The sequence below is a fragment of the Pempheris klunzingeri genome, chromosome 14 (genome assembly GCF_042242105.1).
Source record: "Pempheris klunzingeri isolate RE-2024b chromosome 14, fPemKlu1.hap1, whole genome shotgun sequence".
Classification (NCBI taxonomy): Eukaryota; Metazoa; Chordata; class Actinopteri; order Acropomatiformes; family Pempheridae; genus Pempheris; species Pempheris klunzingeri.
Window position 1 is genome coordinate 14,967,329 of NC_092025.1, and position 23,238 is coordinate 14,990,566.

Consider the following 23,238-nt stretch of genomic DNA (forward strand, 5'->3'; position numbering starts at 1 on the left):
AAATCCACGATATTATTTTATTATTATAGAGCTTTAATTAAAGTTTTCGTCCTTTTAAGTGGTTCAAGGCTGTGTTGTTTGCATTTACTGTATGAAGTGTTTTCCTTGTCAGAGTGCCTCTTAAAGCTGTGTGCTGAACATTTCATAAAGCACACCTTTCAGGAAGTAGGTCATCGGTTAATAAGATACCATTCAGGCAGGTGGACTCAGTCTTCAGAGTGAAAGTGTTGATTGTCATCCTTATTGCCAGTTTCTTGCACTTTATTCTAAATAGGTCAGACTTATTTGCATGCAGGAAACACTGTCAGATCAGGTGCTGGTGTGCTATCACTCATCAGTCTTCAGCACTTCTTCTCATAACAGAACATTTTCAGGAAAGAGAGAGCGCCACTAATTCCCTGTGCTGTTTTTGTTGTTCCAGTAATATTTCAGGGACAAACCAACACAGAATAAAGTAAACCCCTGCAGGAAAATGAAGAACCAATTATTAAAATTGATATTCAAAACAAGTGAAATATTTACACACTGTTGACAGACTGTTTTTTAATTCTCCTGTTTTATCAGTTATTCGTCTTGTTTTAGCGCATTTTAATCTTCTATTTTCTTACATCTTTTCTTATCAATCTTACATTTTAAGTCATCAGACCGATATAAGAGGAAAGCTGTGGAGGGGCTCAGTGAAAGTGTGGGGATGCTCAGATGTGGTAATAACAGAAGGCAAAATCAGAAAAACATTAAAGTGGTTGCATTTTTGAAAAACTACATGTTAAATTTCCAGTATGCAGCCCTGTCCACACACTGTATGTCGTCACAGCAAAACTGCCAGTTCAGATTTTGCCTTGTGTAAATATTTGGCAATGAAAAAATAAAACCGCATTTCATTCCTGTTGCATAATGTCTCGTGATTGTGTGTCCAGGTCAAAGGTTCTCGATTTTCTTAAGAACAGAAACAAGGCTCATCTTTACAGTTATCTGATACTTAAACAAAAAGTAGTTTGATAAAACTTCTTACTTGTGATGTTTTACAGAATCAGTCCAGACAACCACTCTGCCGAGCAGTAAACAAAAAGACAAAGAGAGGATTAGAGGAGGCTGTGACTGAACCAACGGACCAATTTACTCTCCAGTCACACCAGACACTCAACAAAAGAGTGATCCGAGCGTGCAGAAGGAAAACTACCCACACTGACAGTCACACAGTGTCCTATTTCTTCCATACAGTGAAATTAGTCAATGACAGCAAGTCTCTTCAGTCTTCAGTTCTGTTGTTTCAGGGTGGAAAAACACTACACTACTACGGAAAAACAGTAACAAGGACAGTTTGTAGAAAATGATTTATTTCTAGAACGTTATTCATTAGTATATTTCTGGTTATTTTTTATCAAAATCTTTTTTTCTTTTAAATCGGACCTCTCCACAGGAGAAATCCAGTTCACTCACATCCTCCTATCACCATCATCATTCATTAATATTCATTGTTAGTCATTAACATTTAATTGGTCCCTTTCTTTTTTTTTGTTCTTTGTCTATTTGAAAGTCATCAAACTATTAACAACACCTGAATCATCATTGGCTCAGATGAACATCATTGTCCTTCACCTTCATATTTCTGACTTCCTGTGTGTTGCTACAGTTCTGTTTTGTCCTTTTTCTTCCCATCGCTGGCAGCACACCTGAATCCCAGGTTGTCGGAGGCAGAGTCGGGAGTGTTGCCCATCCTGCGCGACACAGAATCAGAACCATCAGTCAGTCGCGGCCACCGTACGGCTCCTCAGTGAGTCTAAAAGCGTCTAAAAGTGTTTTGTTTTTCTAAATGACTCACCGGGTAGTGATCCGTGCCTTATGATTGGCTGATCCGTCCACCGTGTCAATCCAGGAGGCACCTCGCAGCACATACATTGGTTGCGCCGCTGGAAAGTGTGTGGATGTCCATTCCCACGCGTTCCCCATCATGTCATACAGTCCTGCAGGAAGAATCAGCCTCGTTCTTATAGTTTTAAGAAGCACACAGCAAGAATTCTCCTTCATAATATTTTAAACAGGGTTTACTTTTGACCTCATACGAGGGGGTTAAAACTACCACAGCAGAAAACCTCAGAATCTCTTTGGTTTTAATAGTTCTGTCATATCTTTTTCTCTCATTGCTTTCAGCTACAGACACCCCTGTTAGCACGTAACACTCCTAATTTCATTAATGATATTTTACTTTAACTAAGGGACAGTTACCATAGCTGTTCTGAGGAGGAAACGCTGTGACAGGAGAGATGCCATGATATCCGTCCTCTGCAGTGTCTTTATCTGGAAATGGGCCCTTAAATATACAGAAAGGAAATACAGCTACATCAGCAACATCAATTAGCTATTACAAAGGAAGTTTTCCTTTCCATTTCACACACTTGCGCTACATATTATTATACACAATATCAAGTCAACGTTTAGTTATACTGAAAAAAAAACATAAATGAGAATGAGGGCTTTATAATTGGTAGAGTGTACAACAACCTCTACCTTTGGACCCTTGATTTGGATACAGAAAAACTATCCTAAAAAATCTTTTAACAGGAAAAAAAAGAAAAAACCAACAGAGCAACAGAGGAGGGATCCTTTTCAAAGGACGAGCAGAAATGCAATAGATGCCACATGTACAAATGAACCAACAGAAATGACTGTATAAACAAACTATCTATTAGTATTCACTGACTGAAAGAGTATAATCATAGCAAACACATATTTATTTTCATTGCCACGTTTTCTATGACTATTTCAGTTAATACAGCCGTCCAATTAGTAATACATTCAAGCTATCATAGTAAAACACAAACACTTGTATGTAGGTAGGTCTTATAAAACCTAATCCGTTTGCAGCTAAATCACTTTGTACCTAGCCTAAAAAAGTGGTGTAATTATCTGCAGAACTGTAGCACCTCATGTCGTGTAAGTTTGAAAAAAAAAACATATCAGTGTGTCTGTAGTCAAAGCATCCTGTGCGGACAGTAAACTGTGCTCATGCTACTGCTATATGCACTAGAGCTGCAGGCTGACCTGCCACAGGTTGGTTCTGTTGGCCTGGAACTTGTTTCCCCACGGATAAGTCCGACCTGTGAAGTGAAGAGATAAGAGGACAGCAAACAATTGAAGTACAAATCAGTTATTGAGCAAGGTGATCATGACAATTCAATCAATCAATCTTTATTTATATAGCGCCAATTCATACCAGTGTTATCTCAAGATGCTTTCCATAAAGAGCAGGTCTAGACCAAACTCTTTAATTAAGAGAGAGACCCAACAGGTCCCCAACCAAAATAATAACAGCAGCTATAGTACTGACAACAGGAATATGACTAATAATGAGCAACAACAGTTCCCCCTCTTTCTCCTTTGACGCATGAAGACACTTGACATGTGTTTCTGAAACGCCACGTAATCGGTGGTTTGGATGATTTCAACCTTTTTCTGAGTGCTGAGAAAATCCTGGACTCGACAGGAGCATCGGTGGAAATTAAAACACAGTTTGAGCTCAATTTAATGGATGTCAGTCAAAACTAGACTGTAAACAGTCAATAAGGTACACAGCTCTACCATAATGGCAGCACATACAGTATATGTTCTATGCTGTCAGTGTATTAACTATGTACCTTGCAGCCCGCCGCGTGCAGCCCACTCCCACTCCTCCTCACTCGGCAGTCTCTTGCCCTTCCACTGGCAGTAGGCCTGAGCGTCATTCCAGCTCACCTGAACCACCGGGAAGCCCAGGCGCTCCCTAATGCCTGAACCTGGTCCTGCAGGCTGAGCAGCACAGGGTCAGAGGGGTGAGAAGCAGACAACAATGAGGGCACACTGAGGGATAGAAAAACAAAACAGGGTAAAGAAAAAGAAGGGGATTCAGGGTAAAACTCACCTGTCTCCAAAACACCCGTTCGACTGGCAACCACCAAGGAGCAGACTGGACGGGAAAGAAAATTAGTCAAAGGTGAAAGTTATTCTCAAGACAACTGCAATCCTTAAAGTCCACGAAGTGTATTGCAATAGTTTACAGTGTGTTTAGTGTGTTAACAGTCAAATGTTTCTTGTAATGTTTTTGGAGCGTCAAATATTGAACATTTATCTTTTTAATAATTAATTAATTGATTAGTCTATAAAATTTCAAAGAAATAGTGAAAACATCCAGAGTGAAGTCACTATTAAAACTCACTTACAATAATGTCACTCAGATCACACTGTAGAAAAATACTGTTATAGATTTAAAAGCAAACGTATTATTGGATTATAATCATTTATAGATTAATGTACATACCACTTTAATGGAAGATTAAACAAAGGAAAGGAGTAAATTTAATTTTTGTCATAAAAGTTATCTGGAGGATCAATATCAGGTTTTTTTTTTAATGTAAAATCACAAACATTGATGAAAACAGAAAGACTTTATATTATTAGTCTAGTATGTAAACTAGGTGTTTTTTTAATAATATATTCTGCTTCTCTTTAAATGACTTAGTTTGTGCTAAAGATCGATTTTTATTATGCATCAGTGTACTGCTGTTTTGTTGAAATGTAGTGGAGTTTAAGTATTAAGTAACATAAAATGAATTAAATACAAAGACATTTCACTTCAGTGCTTTAGTAAACATATTTAGTTACTTTCCACCACAGTGTGAAAAACAGCTGCATATTTGAGAAGCTGCAAACAAGGAACATCTGGCTTTTCTCATTAATAAATGATTTAGATGATTTTAGAGCAGTGGTCAATCGATTCCAAACCATTGATCTGATTCATTTTATTCAAGATGAAGCATCTAGATCCCAGCACCTCAATTCTCTGTGTGACTTTGCCCTTCAGCTCCTCTGACACAAAGTCTTGAAACACAAAACTCCACCCAAACTTCTCTGCTTCAGTTTTGTACTTCTGCGCTCTCACAAACTCTCTGTGGACAAAGACAGAATAGTCAGAGCCTTTGTTGTGCTACTTTTAACTAATAATCAAACACATATAACATCAGATTTCAAGTTTTATTACCTGAAATCTGCATTTGTGACAGGGTATTTGTCCATTTTGAAAGGCTGCAGTTGGACCTCCCTGGTGGGGGACTCTCCATCTCTCCCATCAGCTGCACTGGTTCCCATTATCATCTTTCCCGCTGGTATATTCAGCATCTCATCTGCTGCTGGCCGTCACAAGGAAACATGCCTCAGTCATGTTGACTGTTAACAAAAAATTCTGATAGTGGGATGTCTTAATGTAATTTCAGCACAGTTTTTGTGCACTTGTCTATTTTTCTAACATTGTACTATTTAGTCATAGGTAGTATATATTTAGGTAGTGGGTATTTTCATTATATGAGAAGATGTATGTACCTGATATTATGTGTGTATACTGAAGATGTAGCTTTGATGTTTTCAAGCATGGCTTTCTACTGATGTTTCTCTCCATGTACTTGTTTTCCTGCACTATTAAATCATTACCAATGATGAGCCCATTGATGTGCAAATATTGGTGTGATTTCCATCTTTTAGTCATGTTGACCAGATGAAGATCCAAGTAGGATCGAAATGTTGTCAGTAATAAAAACATTTCTGTGGCATGAAGCGACTGCAGGCCTCTCTTCTTTTTCTACTTCTGGCCTTAAACCTACACGATGTGCGTGTAACTACTTTGTGTTTTAACATGTTCAGAAATATCAAGTGTTTGAGGTCTTACCCGCCACTGCCAGTAAAAACACCGCAGATATCCAGGACGCTGTTTTAACGGCCATTTCTAACAAGCTAATATTAGTTAACATTAATGTGGCATTACTCACGTAGATATTTATTTATACAAATATTTAACTCGCAGCTGAACTTGAAAAGTTTGAACTAATGGTTACATTTTTGTCAGTCGGACCAATTTCATAGTAGCAACGGAGATGTGTTCAGCGATAAATAGGTTCCGGGTAAAATAAAAGGTTCCGCTTTTAAAAAATTGATGCATGAAGTTGCCACTAAGTTGAACTGTATTAAAGCAAATAAAACACTGCTATTTTTTTTTTTTTTACTGAAACTTTCCATGACAGAAAAATGTGTCAAATTGTTGGTGAAACAAGTCTGTAACACTAATTTGCCACTGAAACCCACCAAGACATTTAAATGAAGAAACAAATTATAAAATGGATGTCATATATCAATGCCCTAAGGAAATTAGTTCAAAAATTCGAAACCTTAACTAAGTGATATAAAATAACATTTTATTCATTTAGACATTTATTCAAATTAACTTCACATTTATACTAAATGAACTTGTACTTTTCTTTTGAAAGCTTAAAATGCTAATTAAACATTCAAAGACACACTTATAACTGACACTTCAACAAAGTCAATCATTGGTGGTATTTACCATCGATGGTCATGCATTTATATATTTATATTTCAAATATTTTAATCCTTCTAAGACAAAGACAAAACACAATCAGTGATTTCAAGAGCCAAGAAAACCTTTAATGGGTAGAAACAAAACTGGGTGGCAGAGGTCAGTGCTTTTAACAAAATCTCATAAATAAACCAATCAGAGGGAGGCATTGACAAATCCATGAAAAAAAAAGAACATGACTAGCATTAACAATGGTTTCTGACAGACGCTGTGATGGAGGCCGCGGTGTTTACAGCGCGCCATCCATTAGACCGGGGTGCATCAGAGCGGGAACATGTTGACTGAACCATCAGGTAAACAACTGTCCCTGTGAGCATCAGAACAGTGGCAGCTTCTTCTGTTGACCTTTAACCTTTGAGAGAAGACATTCCAGCCCGCATGATCTCATCCACCAACAAGATGTTGCTGGCGATCACCGTGCTGCAAATAAGCAAAAACATACGAGATTGATGATGAGACAATGCATCAGGGGAACTTTAAATGTTTAATTGGTCTTGTTCGGTTTAGAAATGCGTAATCTCACCATGAATGAAGAAGCTGTTTCTTCACACTGTAGTTATCCCATACACCTGCTTCTCCTGCCACCATGGGTTCCCCTGAAACACAACAACAGAATTTAAGTAAAAAAAACAAGCTTGTGATGCATTATGACACAACTGGGTATTTAGGGGCTTAAAAAAAGAAAACAAGGATTACACCACAAAGCGAGCAGCAAAAGTGTTTCATTAATGAAAGTATTAGCAATCACACAGGACACGATATGATGCTACAAACAATTTTGCGCACAGCTGGTTTCTCATAGTTCAACCTTCTGTTAATTTATTGCTGTTTAAATCAGAGAGCATGCATTTGATTCTCAATTTTAAAAAGGCTCAAATTCTCAGAACTTTTTAAAAACAGTTTGACCTAAATTAAACATGAAAATGAAAGCATTTCAAAATCAACAAAAGAAAAAGATGTGATGTATTGTAGATATCTTTAAATACAATCTTTCTTAAACGTGGTTCTGACCTGTGCTGAGGTCAACTCCAACTAGCTGACCAGACTCTTTGTACTCCGTCTGCAGCTTCAGCAGAGTCTCCTGTGGGTCATAGCCAGAGTTCTGCGCCAAAACCTACAAAGAGAGATGGATCATCAAAATTAGAGGGTGATGCAATATGAATGCAACTGCTTAATCAGTTTCAGTAATGGTATAAATGAGTAAGAGGACCACAGATATTATCAGTAGCCCCGATAGAGAAGCAAGAGTCTATGAGGTTAATAAACACTGAAGGGGAGGTAAAAATCTCACCTTGGGGATGACCAGGAGAGCATCTGCAAATGCTTGGACTCCTAGCTGGGCTCTGCCTTTCACATTAGGCTTGTGTTTTACCAGAGCGTCTGCCACAGCCACCTCAAATGCACCTGCACCGGGCACTACGCTACCTGAGGAGGTGAAGAGGAAGAGGAAAATACTCAGAAAACACACGAGTAAAATAGCCTTGAATCAACAATGGAAGAACAGTGTATTTTCAAATTGAATCAATGGTAGAAAACAAAGTTTGGGGAGTTTGTTCTGATCAGCTGAATACATGTAGGAGAGACTAAAACTCTCCTAATGCAGAGGAAAAGACCAGAGTCACTGTAGCACAGACATGAGAGACCAGGGAGAGCCACGCTAGCATCCCTGGGTGTTCGCTGTGCAAATTAGACCAACTGTATTTTACAAAGAGAGCAGATAAACTGAAGCTTAATTTCAGTTGGTTTTATGAAACTATTAATTAACATTAGTAGAATAAAGGAATGACTCGAGCCATAAGGACAGTTTGTGGAAATTCACAAATTATGATTATGATTTTGGTTGAGTTGAATCCAAAGATCTTTGGTATTAGATTAGAACAACACTGTGGCGTTACAGAGTCTCTTTAGAAAGGTAGGCCTACCTACAGAAGAGGGACAAAGGTAACTTTAAGAATTACACTGAATTGCATTTTTTAAAAAGCGTAAAATGTGAAAACATGAGGCAATAAATGTGAGATAACCAACTAAATGTAATAAAGCAGATTATAGTAAGAGGATCAACTGAGAGTAAAACAAGATTATAATTTCAAGACAATTGACAACTATGAATTTGACTGAAATTGGGAGCACAATAAACAAAATGGACCCAGGTGGCAAAACAAAACTAGACTTGAAACTTCACCACATTTGCTACACGTTCTTGGTTCCTATATGTCTTACCATCTTCTATGGCGTTCTTGACTGCCCTCAAACCATCCCTTACAGCGTCTTTGATCTGTGTGAGGGTGTGTTTGTTGGGTCCCTTCACCAGCAGGGTAACTGAGCGAGGGTTCCCACACTTCTCGATGAACGTGAACTTCTCCTCTCCCTGAAAACAAGATTGGGGGCCAATTAACAACTTTGCCTCGACATCTAACACATAAAATAATGCAAACGGACTCCAGGCACTTGAAGAAAAAAAACATCTGCTGTTAACAATATCAAAGAAGAAAAACACTCACCAGTGTGTGCTCATAAACCAGGCCAGCATTTCCCAAACACTCTGGTGTGAGATCATCAACCGAATTCATGGCAATGCCACCACAAGCGAGGGTGAGTCTGCAGAGGGAACAACGCGGTGTTTACATCAGTCCTTTAATGTGATTTATGCTGGAAAAACATATCTGGAAATTCACACAGTCTCGTAAAACTACAGCAGCTGTGGAAAAACATTGTCCACAGCACGTTGTTATATTTCCTTGCTGTCAGCCACACGTTTGTTTAGCGTTGTTGCAACCACCGAAGAACTGGCCACATTTAAATGGGTCAACTAGCTAATGTTAGGATTGCCACAGTAACCAGAGCTACAAAAAGGGCACTACGCTACCTGAGGGGACAAAGATAAAGATACTTATAGAAAACACACCAGTTTAGTGGCCTCCGCTAAATAAGGGAAGAATTGTGTTTTGAGGTGAAGAGGAAGAGAAAATACTCAGAAAACAAAGAAGAGTAAAACAGCCTCGAATCAACGATGGAAGAACAGTGTATTTTCAAATTGAATCAATGGTAGAAATCAAAGTTTGGGGAGTTTGTTCTGATCAGCTGAATACATGTAGGAGAGACTAAAACTCTCCTAATGCAGAGGAAAAGACCAGAGTCACTGTAGCACAGACATGAGAGACCAGGGAGAGCCACGCTAGCATCCCTGGGTGTTCGCTGTGCAAATGAGACCAACTGCATTTTACAAAAAGTAAGAAAGAACAGAAACTGGCCACTATTTAATCTGTTAGTTTTACGACAATCAATAAAGTAGAATAAAGAGAAATTACTGGAGCTACTGTGCCCAAAAGAACAGTTTGTAGAACTTAATATAATTAATCCACAAAGCATTTAGACCAAAACACTGCTTTGTTGACCTGCTGTGGCTGCTCTGCCTCTGACAAGCTGAAGCTCCCTTGTGGCTAAACAAACTAAAACTGTTAATGGAGCAGGAGCGCTGTGCTGCGTTCATGGTACGCTCTGGAAAACAACAGCAATCCCAATATAATATAAATATATTTCCACTCTATAGAAAATGTCACTCATTTGTTAAATATTTGGAAACCACATTTCTTACCTCTCCATGTTCCTCCTCTTTGCCCTGCGCAGAGCTACGATGCCTTCCTTGGCGAGGGCATCCAGGGAGAACGGGTCAATGCCCTGCAAAATACAGAGCAACATCATCAGCTTCACTGAAATTTATTCTGCTTTGGTGAATACATGTAGGGGAAGAAGGGACTCTCCTGATGCAGAGGCACAGATCAGATTTACTATAGCACTGACAGGACTTAAGTAGCAGAAACCTGATTTAAAAACAGGTTTCATACATCAGATATTTGAGTTTATAGTTAAAAGCTACTCCCAGTAAGGAGACAGAGAACTACAGAGCAAGTGCCCTGCAGTCAAAATACCAACACTGCACGAGTCCTCTTCAAGCATACCTTCTGGTTAATGACGACAAAACCCTTCTCGCCGTTGGGACAGACATTGTTCTTTAGGGCGATGATCTTCTGCACACGGTCCTCTATGAACTTCCTCTCTGCAGCCACAAGCTTCTCCCTCTCTCCAGCGCTCTTGTAGAAGAAGCCGGAGTTGACCTCCGTCTTTTCGTACTCCAGAGACACGTTGCAGGTCAGCACGTAAGCATCCTCCACCCTCTTCTTCATGTCTGGGTGTCGGGCACCGTGGTCCAGCACCAAACCTCGGATCAGTCTGACAAAGGGGGGAAAAAATCAGCTACCCCAGCATCACTATCAGTAAAGGGATGAGCTGCCTCTTGTTACAAGTCTTAGGTTTTCATAAAGACTCACTGTGTATCGCAGTCGGTCTTGTGCTTCATCTCCATGATTTCCACCATGTAGAGGTCAATGGGCTCATTGGGTTTAGCGATGGCGAGCACAGCGTCTACTACAGCCTGCAGACAAACATAACACCAACCATTGACATCATGATGACAGGAACTAATTAGCTCACAGCAATTTGGACCTTTTGAGACTGGAAAAAATACATTTCTGCACTGAGCACCAACTGGTAGCCAGTATCCATATTCAGAAGTATAATGTTAAAAGTCATTAGTCCCTCACCTCAGTGAGCAGGTCTGCCAGCTCTGTGTGGACTTTGGTCCTGAGGGAGGTGCGTGCTACGTTGATGAGAGTCTCTCTGTCCATTTCCCGAGTCACCTTCACCTCCTCCAGAGCAGCCAAGGCTTTCTCTTTAGCAGCCTCAAAGCCCTCAGCAATTATTCGTGGATGAAGACCCTGCAGCAGGAAACAAAAGGGAGTTAGGGGAGGAAAATACGTCCAGTTATAGATACTGACACATATTATGGAGAGATTCACATGCAAGATTAGGTGAAAACGACTTCTAAGGAACAGAACTGCCATACAGGCCTGTCTCATTAACCCAGAATGTGATTGTGGAGCATCTAAATCACAAGCCTCTCTTCTCTTTTACCTCGGACACATAGAGATCAGCCTGCTTCAGCAGTTCACCGATGATGAGGACGTTGGAGGTGGTTCCGTCTCCCGTGATGTCGTCCTGCGCTGTGGCAACCTTCGCAATCAGTGATGCTGTCGGGTGCTGAATTTGCTGAAAAGGAACGTGTGGAGAAAAGTTGTTAATGCGACATAAAAAGTGAGTCTTCATGGTGGTTACACAAAACTATCACAGTTAGTAAAGGAGCAAAGGGCTGCAGCCAATGATCATTTTCAGGTCACCTGCAGATTATTTTTGCATACATCATTTGATCTATGAAATGTGGAAAAAAAAAAACTTGTTTTGTTTGACCCAAATGTATTCAGTTTACTACCATCTGTGACAAAGAGCCATTTGAGAAACTAGAAGCTGAGAGAGAATGTATGTGTGCATATTTGCAATGTGTGTGTAACAAATTTGACATTCAAGAGTCCAGTGACAACTACTGTAGATTAAAAGCACCAAGAAATCCAGTCAAAGTAACGCGTTTCAAATCTGAGCATCGTCACTGTGCAAGACACTTTAAGACCAAGGATGTACGATTTAGTGCTGACGACTTTTAATCAATATATACAGTACTGAATTAATGTCCAACTACGTCCTTCAAACACAAGCAACATACGAGAACTTGTCAGTCAGAGTATCTTATTCAGTAAACAGGACCATAACCCCAAGCCAATCTGGCCATGTATTAAACGCAAGCTGTCAGTACTTAACAGCTTAGTACTATAATGCATATCTATGTAAATATTACAGTTTAACCATCAAGCTTATTAAGTAATTTATTCATTTAACAGCATACCAGTTTATTTTGGTATAATGATGTGTTAAAACATCTTTACACAAGCTTGCAGGGCATCCACATGCATTAGGGGTGTGGTCACTCTTTGACAATGAAGAAAGCAGCACATTAAGGACATCACATCACAGCTGGACAGAAAAAGGGACATGTCACAGCTCAGCTCAGACTTACCATCTCGTGTAACAAGACGTTGCCATCTTTGGTCAGCTTTATGTCTCCTGCACCAGACACCAGCCTGCGGACACAGACGGACAGGCAGGGAAGGGTTAATGTTAACTCAGCAGAAGCCGCTTCACACAACCTGCTGCTGCTCTCACACACTGTTGGTCAACAAAGTGAAAGCTTCGGTCCATTAACTACAGTTCAGCATGTCCAGAGTCCGATCACTCGCTGACAGATTAGAACTGTTAGCAGTCTGCCTGAACTTACTAACATAAGTCTAATACTAATCCTCCTGTCGCAGAATAACCAACGTTGGCTCATTAAAGTCATTCATCCGGTCATTAGCGCCACAACTTTAATTAACCTTAAAAGCAAGTTTAATACAAACTTTGTGGCCACTAGCCGATACTAATTGCGACAGTTTCAGCGTTAGCCTAATCTGCTAACAGGCTGGTGCTAACATGCTAACGTTAGCTTGGTGGTTGTTACACGGATAGTGACGATGACTGGGCAGGGCAACGTGCGCCGGGAAAACCCGTTATCCGGTGAGCAACTACAGGCCTGAATTGTGATTCAATAGGTTGAAGTGGTGCATGACATGGTCGTACACAGAGAAGGTTTTCCCAATTTTCAAGTAAATGCAGAACCAGGAGGCGGAAGACCGACTGTAATGCGACCTGCGCAGACAGGATACCGGTCTACTGCTGCTAGCTAACGTTAGCTACTTAGCAACGTTAGCTACCTAGCATGGTTAGCTTAGCACGCGTGCTGCACAAAGGGCTCCGGCGGCACTCACATTTTCATGGTCCCCTTCGGTCCCAGGTTACTCCTCAGCACATCCTGAAGCCCCCGGGCGGCACTGATGTTGACCGACAGGGCGGCCTGGGCCCTGGCCACCTCTGCTTTTGGGTTCAGAGCTTTCACGGCAGCCATGGCGACGCAGCACAACCAGCGGAGTAAAAGTGAGAAGTGTCGCCGGCGGGAGTGTGCTCTGCTGGGCTCAGCGCTCTAGAAAGGAGGGTCGGTTTCCAGAAGGCTCCAACACGTGTTCTCCTGCTGCCTTTACGGAACCAGTCTAGGCTCGGACATTCCGCTTTTTATAAAAGCTTCATATTCCCTGTTTACATAACAGCGGAATTAGTCGTGAGTGATCCGGTTAAAAGTTATCACACTCAGTTTTGGAATTATGTGGGAGTAAGGGAGACTCTGCTCCCACTCAAAAGTAATTTTAAATCAAAATTATTACAATTTAAAGTAAAATTGGCAACGTTGATTGATGTAAGGGGTAAATATCAAATCAAACTCCTGTTACTAAGGCACACAAGTCTGAAAGCCAAACAGGTGCACAGCTTAATTTTATCCAATTATCCTTGTTCGCTCCTTTTTTTTTAGGTAGCGTATGCAAAAATTAAACTGCAAAGCATTGGCAAGCACGACCAAAAGGGAAACACCTGAGTTTTAGTTTTACAACAATCCAAACTATGACTAATAACTCTGATCCCAAAACAATGCTGTCTGCTGCATTGTCCTATTGTTGTACAAGCGGTACAGACATCGATTTGTTTTACTTCCACTCGGTCCTGTGGAGGCAAACTGGCATCTACAATATAATTAATCATGACCGTAAGTTAAGTCTGTGTAATCAACTTGGGAACGCAATTTCTGCAGTAATCACCAGTGATCTTCGTGTACATTCAAGGAGTGATGAGATTTACGATATACTTGAAGGCAGCATAAGTCACACCCTGAACGACGCGACGACTTTATGGAAACGCCTGATATGGAAGTGAAGTACCTGAAGTGTGCAGACATGGATTTGTTATAAACTTCATACTATTTTAAGTCAGGAACACTTTGTCCTTATATACCACCAGTGTTACTCGGTGTGTTTAATGTGTGTGGATATTCAGTTCAGAAAGTTCATTCTGATTAAACTTCAATGGCCTACAGCCTCTTTAATTAATAACTCCTGAGCACTGCAGGACCGGCATCAATAAATGTTCAAAGGACACCAAGACACTTTCCCCCTCATTTTCTTCAGAACTTTAATTCAATATGTACAACTAGTCATATTAAAGCACTGCAAATTCGCATTTACCACATTGAGATATTCCTCCTCTCCTGCTACAAGATGGTTTAGAATACCCCACTTCATTTACAGATACAGGACTGACCATATCTCTGGCTTGGTCAATAAGCCCACTATGCATGTATATCTAGTATCTGACCATTAACAAAAAAAGAAAAGGAAAACTCTATTAATCTCAGAGCACACAATCACCTGCTTGGCGTTCATAGCTTGATACAAGGACAGGCCAAACCAGCTATTGTATAGCAGTTTGGAGACATTGGTTAGCTGTGCTGAAATCAAGAATTACTTCTAATCATTTGAATCATGTTGCCCCCCCTCACATCTGGAAGAGCCAGCAGATGTTCAGACATGATGTTAAAGTTATAAAATGATCTGGAGATGTGGTCAGTTTAACAGGGAGCAGGACGCACATTCACCACAACAACCAGACACTTAATGGTGCGTCTTCATAACAGTGTCGCTACGAATCCTTTCATCCATCCAACTGATTTAGAGACAAACTACTGGTACACACCATCATCAGTTGGCTGGAACAAAGCCATGTAAACATAAAGTCACATTTTCTGGAGGAGTATTTACCTGATGATCTTGTACTGAATACAAAAGCTAGAGTCTGACTGTGGCCCTACAACACAGGTCACTATTTCTGACTTCCTCATGGACTTATAAACATCATGCTCCTCTTTGTTAAACTGACCATCACCTGTAACATTTAACATTTAAAGAGTGTTTTCCAGTTCAGAGTGACTCTGGATGCTGTGTTGTTGTCGTGAGACATTGGAGGCAGTCGTTTTGGTTTGATTAGTGCAACAGGGCTTCACATGTCAAGTTTTCTTCTGAAACACATTTTTATGACAGACCATCAGACATTTCCAGTCTGTGACCAGCACTAGAACTGCTAAATGTTTGGCTAACGTCTCTTCCTGTTATCTCAACACTGAAAACACTGATGAAAGTTTTTATCTCGTCATACAAAAATAAGACCAGCCATTTAAAATCTGACCCTTCAAATGACAGAGACAGCGAAGAGGAGGAGTGTATCAAATCATATTTTGTCTACTCATGGCGCGTTAGTGGACCACACACAGTAACTGCTGTAACAGATACAGTTTGGTGATGATCATTTTAACCTTGTCATCTGAAATCAGACATTCTAGGACCACACAGAAAACAGGAGCAAAGAAACAGAAAAAAAAAGAAACTGAAACATGTTGATGTTACGCCGACACCCCTGGCAGTGAGCACTCCGATGGTTGGTTACTCTCTCAATAGATCAGTGTGACAGCTGCAGTGGCTGTTGAGAGGTCGTCCACCTCCACCCGTGTGTTTGTGGTTACTTCAGGGGCGACGTCTTCATGGGAATCATTATTCTAGATTCCATGTGCTGAATGAGAGGGACTGTGGGACGAAGAAAGAAAATAGGTTTAGCAAAAGGATTCTGTGTCACTTCAGTGCGTTTTAGGTCACACGCACACACACACACGCACACACACACGGAAAAAAGGATTTCTGGTAGGGTTTGAATTACAGAGATAATCAGACGATGCACTTACACCCACTGCAGTAACCTGGACACATCACCAACAAGTTTTAGCTCTTAAGATCTTATTTAATTTAGTTATTATTTGGTCAATTTGTTGCAGCGTTTGATGGATTTTTGCAGTAAGTCAGTAATCAGACTTATTTATTCTAAGTGCATTAAACATACAATATGTTGCTTTCTGATTTGTGTTTGTGACTATTACTTTCCTTGTCTGAAATAAACACGCATATGCTTAAATAAATAAATAAAAATGAATAAATGAATGTAATCTGAATCTCGTCCCCCAATTATAGAAATCAGGTTTCTCATGTAAGTGACGCGTGAGAAATGTATGCAGAAACTGTCCAACTGTCATTTATTTAATTTCAGGTAATTTACTGCATGTAAACACTCCGAGTCTGTTCGTCTGTTAGGAGGTGGAGAGTGAAAAGTAAAAAGTATGTTGGGATATATGGGATACTAAATAACATGATATTACTACTAATATATTTCTGATTACGATCACCACATGACAAATATGTAAGATTACATTTAAAACACACAAACTGATGTTTAATACTATGTGTCACATAAAAACCTCATTGTCATGTTTTGTTAGTTTCTGATTACTATTTGCTTGGATCATGAATTTAGACAAAGTTTTGTGAAATTATTGCGTTCTAAGATCACATCACATGATACTCTCCAGCACCATCAGGCGTACCTGTGTAATAGACAACCTCATCCCAGCCTTCACGCTGCCAGGCTGCATTTCTGGTGTTTTCTCTGGACTGAAGGTCTTTGTAAGCTGACAGAACAAAAAATATATATTGTTACTTTAATAGTTGCATACAGTGTTTGTTCAAATCTACATATAAAGCCTCCACTCTTAGGAAAGTGCTGAATTCTGAGACTTTTAAACTAAGTTATAAGTTATTAGTCCATGACATAAATCCATAGACTGTATAAAAGAAGTGGCCGTAACTTCAGGGGCTGAAAAGTAAAGCCAATGTGGAAGCGCCTTAAACCTGCATTCTTTCTAATGGCCAGCAGGGGGCGACTCCACCGGCTCAACACAGACTTCCATATAATCAGGTCTAATTGTATGGAAGTCTATGAGAAAATGACCCTACTTCTCACTTCATTTATTAGCTCAGTAAACATTTTCCTAATGAGTTTATGGCCTCAGTCGCTAGTTTCAAGTCTTCTTCAACACAGCACAATGTTCATTTAGTAAATTATGGTCCTATTTCAAGTAAAATAGACCCAAAAGCAGGGTATGCTTTAGGGTGGGACGACCTTTTCATTAATCACGGGTGGGTCATGCTTTAACGTAACCAATCAGAGACAGTGTGGAGTCTTCATGGAATAAAGTCCACAAACTACTGTGTGACATCACGGTGGCCATGTCCACTTCTTTTATACAGTTTGTCTAAAACAAGTTTAACTTCTGTTCTCTCTCATCTCTAATCCAAAATACTATGCTGCACAGTTCATTAAAGTTGGAAACACTGCTCACCCCATAAGTGGTGAACCGTGTACAGACTCCCAATTTGTGAGAAAAAGCCTCCCACCGCCTCGTGGTTCTGCTGGCGAATCTCAATAGCACGCGCCCTGTAGAGCACAAAATGTTGTTATATAAAAACAAAACAGACTGTTATTGTAAGATTTTATCAATTAAATCACAAATTTGTAGGTTTTAAAGTTGAAATGAAAGTGGCATTCACGGATATCCCGATAATTTTCTTCAAACCAAAACATCAAATGATGTTTCAACCTGAGAATTGGTTTAACCCTCCCAGCATGTCTGGATTTAGTACATGAACAGGCAAATTTCCAAGTCATTATCAATGTAATCAGACACGACCATAAAATAAATACTGGTTAAGTAGATTAATTATGCTTAAGATTTACAAATTATGTGTGATGTATCTGTTCATGCTTAGGAGTCATGCATAAATTGTGTAACCAAAAAGTACCGTTGACCCATATTCATCTGCTACAATCTGCAAAACCAATGAAATAGTAGTGAGGAAATTTTAAATGGTACATAAGAGTAGCTCAACAGTTACCATAAAACTGAGACAAAAGCATGAGCTTCTCCGATTAACTATGAAAATGAATCCAATGTGGTGACGTCCTGATATTAGATGTAAAAAGAAAAAAGAAGAAACATGAGAGGGATTAAGAAAGTTGTGCCTTACCAGTAATTTCCCCACTCGATCATCGTTCCTGGCTGAAATAAGAATGTCATGAGAAGAGAGATGTGGTAAATAGGTTGTGTTACCGCTCACAACAGAGACAAACTTTTATTTATGCATAAAGTAGTAAGCTGGTAAAGTTACAATGTAAGAGACAATTACCCTGAGCTGGTAAGACCGGAGCTCATAGATGTTGGATCCTGGACGAGGGACAGGTTCGTTCCAGAAACTGAACTCCAGCAGCAGCTGGTTCCTACGAGACAGCAGCATCTTCCCTCTCTCGTTCCTGTAGTCCATAAACGCCTACAGCAACGACAAACATGGCGACACTTTACTCACAAACTCCTCAATGTTAAAACTCTGGTCAGATAGCAGCATCAGATCGAAACAATAAAGTCAGCTAGATTGGTTGCACAAAATCAAGTGTGATCTGACAAGTACACAAAACGTTTAACCTGTTCTCACGGCGAGGCAAAATAAAAACCGTAGCAACCTCGACCAGAGACAGAGAACAACTCGTGTTATTTAATGTATTTTGTTGGATTAATAAACTCTTCCATTTATAGTAAGTAATCTGGGTTACTATGTTTTAAAATGCAAGAGGGAATGTGTAATTTGAAACTGTAATGTTAAGGCTATTTTAAAAAAGGAATTTACCTCACTGACCTGCCTGTGTGATCAATAATAGCTCAACTTTAAATAGTAACTGTCCTCTTTAAAGAATAGCATCTGAAATAGTTTTAAATTTATTCACAATTTACGACAATTTTTTTGACAAAACTCCCCAACTTCTTAAGATTGAATATATATATATACACAATAAGGAAAAGGCAGGATTGGGCCTATTAACCGCACTTACCTTACTTATAGTATAAAACTGCATTTCTGTAAATACACTTTAAATAACTGCTCCAAAATTAAAATCACACCACGCAGCTGGAAGATAAAGAGGGTGAAACACATGAGTGTACAAACGGTCTGTGGGTCTAGTTTGAGGGGTGCACTGCCAGAAACGGAGGCCTACAGGTCAACTGCTGGCAGTAAACTAAACTAATCTGAGCACCCGTTACCTTATTCTGCCTGAGTTTGTTCATGACTTCGGTGAGAGCCGGGTATCCTCCCCGATATCTCCACAGGTGAACTAGAATAGAAGGAGCAGAAGAGCCAGACGATGATACAGCTCTCGAATAAATTTTGGTGTCGTCGTATTATTTTGGGCAAAATGTTCTTTCACATTAAAAAAGTAGTTTAAATTATTCATCTGTCCGGACCGCCTGGTATCTGAGCTGCTAAGACCCAGTATATCAACCATGAATGTTGGAAATTTCAATTTCCAAAATCACATCCACTTACTGCTACAATTACATCTGGTAAAATGTGAGAAGTTGTCGTAAAAACCAAAACAAAACACCACATGAGATGGTATCAGCAACAAAAACCTCACAACACAGGGTGGTAATATACTGAATCCACTGATGAAGAGGAAAAAGTAACAAATTAATAAAGGATTACAATACTATGAAAACTGTGGGACTGAACATGAAAAAAGTGACAGCTATCTCCCAGAGAGTTCCCTGTCCACATGTATGAACATGTTTTATAATGCAGCCTTTTAGATTATCTTTACTGCGGTTGCCTTTATTACTGTAACACTAGATCACAACTGAGGAATGATAAACGTCACCACTGGGACAAAATGGACAGCAGCCAGGAAAAGTGCAATGCGCTCATGGCTACAGCTAACTGAAATATAAAAGCTGTAATTTAAATCCTCAGAGTCAAACATGGAGAAGAAAGAAACAGCTTCACTGTGTTCCCCATCAGCAGCAGCAAACTGAAAGGATGAAGGTCCTTGAGATACATTTTCAAGTTGACTTATTTCTGACCAAAGTGTTTCAGTGCAGTCAAACTTAACTTAATATAACATTATTGTACATATTTTAATATTGGCCTGTATTCATGTGATTGTCTTATATAGTCCACCTCAATCAGGAGTTCAAATAAGAGTTGTTCTAATGGCTGCTGATTATTTTTTCAACTAATCACTTTATGTTTTAAAAAAAAAACATCAGTAAATAGTGAGAACATGTTTAGCAGTTTTCCTAAACCCGAGGGTACATTAAAGTACATTAAAAGTACCTTTGAGCTGAAATGTACAATGATACAGAATAAAAAGAAGCAACAAATCCCCACATTTAAGAAACTGGAACTGTTCTGCATTTTTGCTTCTCAAATGACCTCCATGTGTGATCATTTATCTGTATATTGATTAAATGACTGATGAGAAATTGAAGTGCTCCTATCTTGTCTGTGTGATTTAATTAATGTTCTCCTTCTAGAAAAGGAAGTTTATGTTCTATTTAGACTCACTGAATGAGATATAAACCAATCAGATGTACTGTAACCGTCAGGCGTGGAGCTTAACGTATGCTCTTACCTGCTTGATCCTGCTCCCCGTACCATGTGTTCCAGGTGCCCACAAGCTCACAAGGGTATTCAGGGTCAGCGTGAATCGAAGGCAAGACGCTCTCACTAAGCACACACACACACAGAAAAATGTGTCAAAGGTGTGTAAGAGATCTTCACAGACAGAATAAAGTCAATTAGGGAACAGGGATTTCTTACCAGAGTTCATTGTAAGCATCAAGACACTCAGGCTTGACATTGTGAACTGCAAGGAAACAACAAAACATGAGTGGATAATACACATCTAACAGTTTTATAGTAAATCCATCTTAAAACAATGAAAACGATCTTAAAATCTTTGTCGCTGTACCACAATAACAGTGACAGCAAGTCACAAACAAGACATACACTGTATTTTGTACAGATTGTTGTCTTCCTTCTTGGCGAGCAGATGAGAGTGAGCGTCTTTTCGGGGGTCGACTTTTCTAACAAACAGGGACTTGAACCAGCTGTCTTCACGGAAAGCTGAGAGGCTCCTGTGGTGAAACAAAAGACATAAGTTGAGTGACACTAAGCAGCTATGCAACCCAGTGAAGAAACAAGAGGCCGACATCTACAAAAAAAAGTGGACCAGCAAATGCAGCATATGATTATGCTGCCTGTACTTTACTGTAATTCTGTCTCTGAAGAACTGAATGGTTTGGCTCCTCAGTACATGTCATCAGGTGAGGGTTTTCTAACTGTATCTGCTCTGGTGAGAGTACGCTCAGGTATTTTCTGGAAGAAACTGCCTGAAGACCAGAGATCTGTCACGACTGTGTCCAAATAGTTCAAAAGTAACCTTAAAATGTGTCTTAATTTATTAAGGTTAGAATTAGTCTCTATAGAAGTCTGTGATTAATGTTTGGAGTCTTTTTCTGCCTGTTCCTTGTATTCTTTCTTCCTTTGATAATTGTACATGCCTCTGTAGTTCTATTGTGTAGATCAGCATATTGGCAGACAGTATCAATGTATATGTTGGCAAATATCTAACAACAAATTTCAGTACAGAAATTTCAAAAATCTAAAAAATCTGAAAATTCAGTTTCAGTCGGGCTACACCCCCGTACATATTACAAGAGTTTACTTGAAATGTATAATATAAATTAAACTGAGGTCGGTGAAAATGCACAAGAAACCACTGTATGCTAGTTAATGATGGCTGCAGCAAATAAAGAACTTGTTGAAAATGTTTTTACACTGTCCAACTTATTCATTGCAAGGCAACTCCAGCTCAGGGGCCTGCAGCAGAGAAGGCTATAAGCTGTTCATACTGCACATAACTAGAGGATTAGTCCATGTAGTCTCCTAAGCAGCCTACCAAGCCTGAGCAGCACTGAGTTTTCTGATAATAATTTTAAAATGTCAACAAACACTCCATGCAGTGGTTCCTGTTGTTAGAAAGCAGCCCTCTGACAGTTTGCCAGCAAACACAACTACCTTATAACTTTAATCAGTGTCCTCAAAGCTGCCACATTTTAACAAAGTTACGATCATAGCAGCACTGCAGTTGTGAACATTTCACACCAGTTCGGTTAAGGACACACACCTGCTGCAGCAACAAACTGCGTCATTCACTAACCAAAACAAGTACAGCTCTGCAGCGATTCATGCATTATGACCTTGAAGTTGAATTCAGTTTGGGACTGCCAGAAACTCAGTAGTGATTTTATAAAAAATTATACACATGGCAACTGCATCTCTGCGTACAAAACTATGACCCACGCAGGGAAAAGCGCAGCCACAAGTTGCTTCACAACTTTGCTATTCGGGATGGAACTAATTAGCATTAGCAGAAACTTAGCAAGTTTAGAGCTGGATTGCTAATGCTAGCTACGTTACACTGAGAGCTGAACGTAACTTGGCCAACGTCCCTACGTTACCTTTAGCATTAGCTTAGCCACCTAGCTCACCGGACTTTGTTATTAGTATCAGCTCTGCCGAAAATAAACGCACTTTCCGTAACATTTATACATCCACAGTAGTAAATACAATAGATGAAACTCCAACCTTACGACAACCGTGACCTGTCCGTTCGCCTGAAGCTCATTTTTGGAGCGTTTCAGGCCTTTGCCCACTCTTTGAAGGACTCGGGCCGCCATCTTTCCCCTGAAAGCTGTTGTCGGTCGGAGGAGGTTTGACACGGCTGCTCCCGGTGGAGCCGACGTTACTTATAACAATGTAACCCCGCGGTAACTGCATGCACCGGAGTTAGTTAATGTTTTGTGATTAGTGTCATATGTAGTGACCTGATGTTGATGTGCACGGAGTGGATAAAATTACAGCAACTGATTAAGAATTGGCTGAACTTTGATTTTCCACCTGCTCTTGATTAACTGAATCGACAACAAACAAAAAAGTTTTAGACATTTCACCTGATTAAAATGTGGCTCTGTTGTCAACTTATGTTTTGTTTTTGCTCCTAAATATTGCTTATTTTTGCTTTAAATTCTGTTACATTTTTGTGCACACATGCATATGTGAGTGAAAGCATCAACTTTCTGACCATCAAATTAATTCAAGAGAACATCCCGTGTTTACAGTGTTAATGAATTAGAGCAGATAAACTGAATACATATCCATAATAACAATACCAGGTAATGAATGCATCAGGGACTAATA

The 23,238-nt window shown here is 39.7% G+C and overlaps 4 protein-coding genes and 2 non-coding genes across 7 annotated transcripts in view; 1 reads left to right on the forward strand and 5 right to left on the reverse strand.

Moving 5' to 3' along the window:
* The window catches only part of abhd11 (abhydrolase domain containing 11), a 179,492-nt gene that overhangs the window by 12,017 nt on the left and 144,237 nt on the right, over nt 1-23,238 (forward strand). The gene's annotated exons all lie outside the window — the stretch shown is intronic.
* On the reverse strand, nt 1,340-5,862 carry sumf2 (sulfatase modifying factor 2). Of its 2 annotated transcripts, none has more exons than XM_070843730.1 (9): nt 5,696-5,862; nt 5,015-5,159; nt 4,808-4,922; nt 3,899-3,943; nt 3,636-3,786; nt 3,043-3,098; nt 2,227-2,311; nt 1,823-1,964; nt 1,340-1,718 (listed from the first exon to the last, which is right to left on the reverse strand). In XM_070843730.1, the coding sequence occupies exons 1-9, from the start codon at nt 5,775-5,777 to the stop codon at nt 1,628-1,630; spliced, it is 912 nt and encodes a 303-aa protein (XP_070699831.1). In that variant the 5' UTR covers nt 5,778-5,862; the 3' UTR covers nt 1,340-1,627. The 2 variants fall into 2 exon arrangements, with proteins under 2 accessions (XP_070699831.1, XP_070699830.1); XM_070843729.1 differs by having other exon boundaries at nt 5,015-5,162.
* cct6a (chaperonin containing TCP1, subunit 6A (zeta 1)) lies at nt 6,447-13,369 on the reverse strand. The gene is made up of 13 exons (XM_070843733.1): nt 13,153-13,369; nt 12,366-12,429; nt 11,372-11,506; nt 11,002-11,175; nt 10,729-10,832; nt 10,360-10,630; nt 9,996-10,078; nt 8,902-8,998; nt 8,621-8,768; nt 7,692-7,825; nt 7,412-7,514; nt 6,924-6,996; nt 6,447-6,820 (listed from the first exon to the last, which is right to left on the reverse strand). The coding sequence occupies exons 1-13, from the start codon at nt 13,287-13,289 to the stop codon at nt 6,748-6,750; spliced, it is 1,596 nt and encodes a 531-aa protein (XP_070699834.1). The 5' UTR covers nt 13,290-13,369; the 3' UTR covers nt 6,447-6,747.
* LOC139213576 (small nucleolar RNA SNORA22) lies at nt 7,949-8,085 on the reverse strand. The gene has a single exon (XR_011585442.1). It is a non-coding gene; the product is annotated as a small nucleolar RNA SNORA22 (small nucleolar RNA).
* LOC139213577 (small nucleolar RNA SNORA22) lies at nt 9,467-9,603 on the reverse strand. The gene has a single exon (XR_011585443.1). It is a non-coding gene; the product is annotated as a small nucleolar RNA SNORA22 (small nucleolar RNA).
* LOC139213220 (protein NipSnap homolog 2-like) lies at nt 14,385-22,757 on the reverse strand. The gene is made up of 10 exons (XM_070843869.1): nt 22,627-22,757; nt 20,986-21,113; nt 20,797-20,842; nt 20,609-20,703; nt 19,242-19,312; nt 18,334-18,474; nt 18,175-18,206; nt 17,490-17,584; nt 16,695-16,778; nt 14,385-15,846 (listed from the first exon to the last, which is right to left on the reverse strand). The coding sequence occupies exons 1-10, from the start codon at nt 22,716-22,718 to the stop codon at nt 15,782-15,784; spliced, it is 849 nt and encodes a 282-aa protein (XP_070699970.1). The 5' UTR covers nt 22,719-22,757; the 3' UTR covers nt 14,385-15,781.

Coding starts and splice junctions, on each gene's coding strand:
- cct6a (XM_070843733.1), bottom strand. CDS start 13,289: ATGGCTGCCGTGAAAGCTCTGAACCCAAAAGCAGAGGTGGCCAGGGCC. Junction 10,833..11,001: donor TGGCAGACCTGCTCACTGAG/GTGAGGGACTAA, acceptor GTTTGTCTGCAG/GCTGTAGTAGACGCTGTGCT. Junction 6,821..6,923: donor AAACAGCTTCTTCATTCATG/GTGAGATTACGC, acceptor GCTTATTTGCAG/CACGGTGATCGCCAGCAACA.
- sumf2 (XM_070843729.1), bottom strand. CDS start 5,777: ATGTTAACTAATATTAGCTTGTTAGAAATGGCCGTTAAAACAGCGTCC. Junction 4,923..5,014: donor GTCACAAATGCAGATTTCAG/GTAATAAAACTT, acceptor CTTTGTCCACAG/AGAGTTTGTGAGAGCGCAGA. Junction 1,719..1,822: donor AAGGCACGGATCACTACCCG/GTGAGTCATTTA, acceptor TGTGTCGCGCAG/GATGGGCAACACTCCCGACT.
- LOC139213220 (XM_070843869.1), bottom strand. CDS start 22,718: ATGGCGGCCCGAGTCCTTCAAAGAGTGGGCAAAGGCCTGAAACGCTCC. Junction 19,313..20,608: donor CGGGGAGCAGGATCAAGCAG/GTAAGAGCATAC, acceptor CTTCTATTCTAG/TTCACCTGTGGAGATATCGG. Junction 18,207..18,333: donor TCCGGTCTTACCAGCTCAGG/GTAATTGTCTCT, acceptor TTCTTATTTCAG/CCAGGAACGATGATCGAGTG.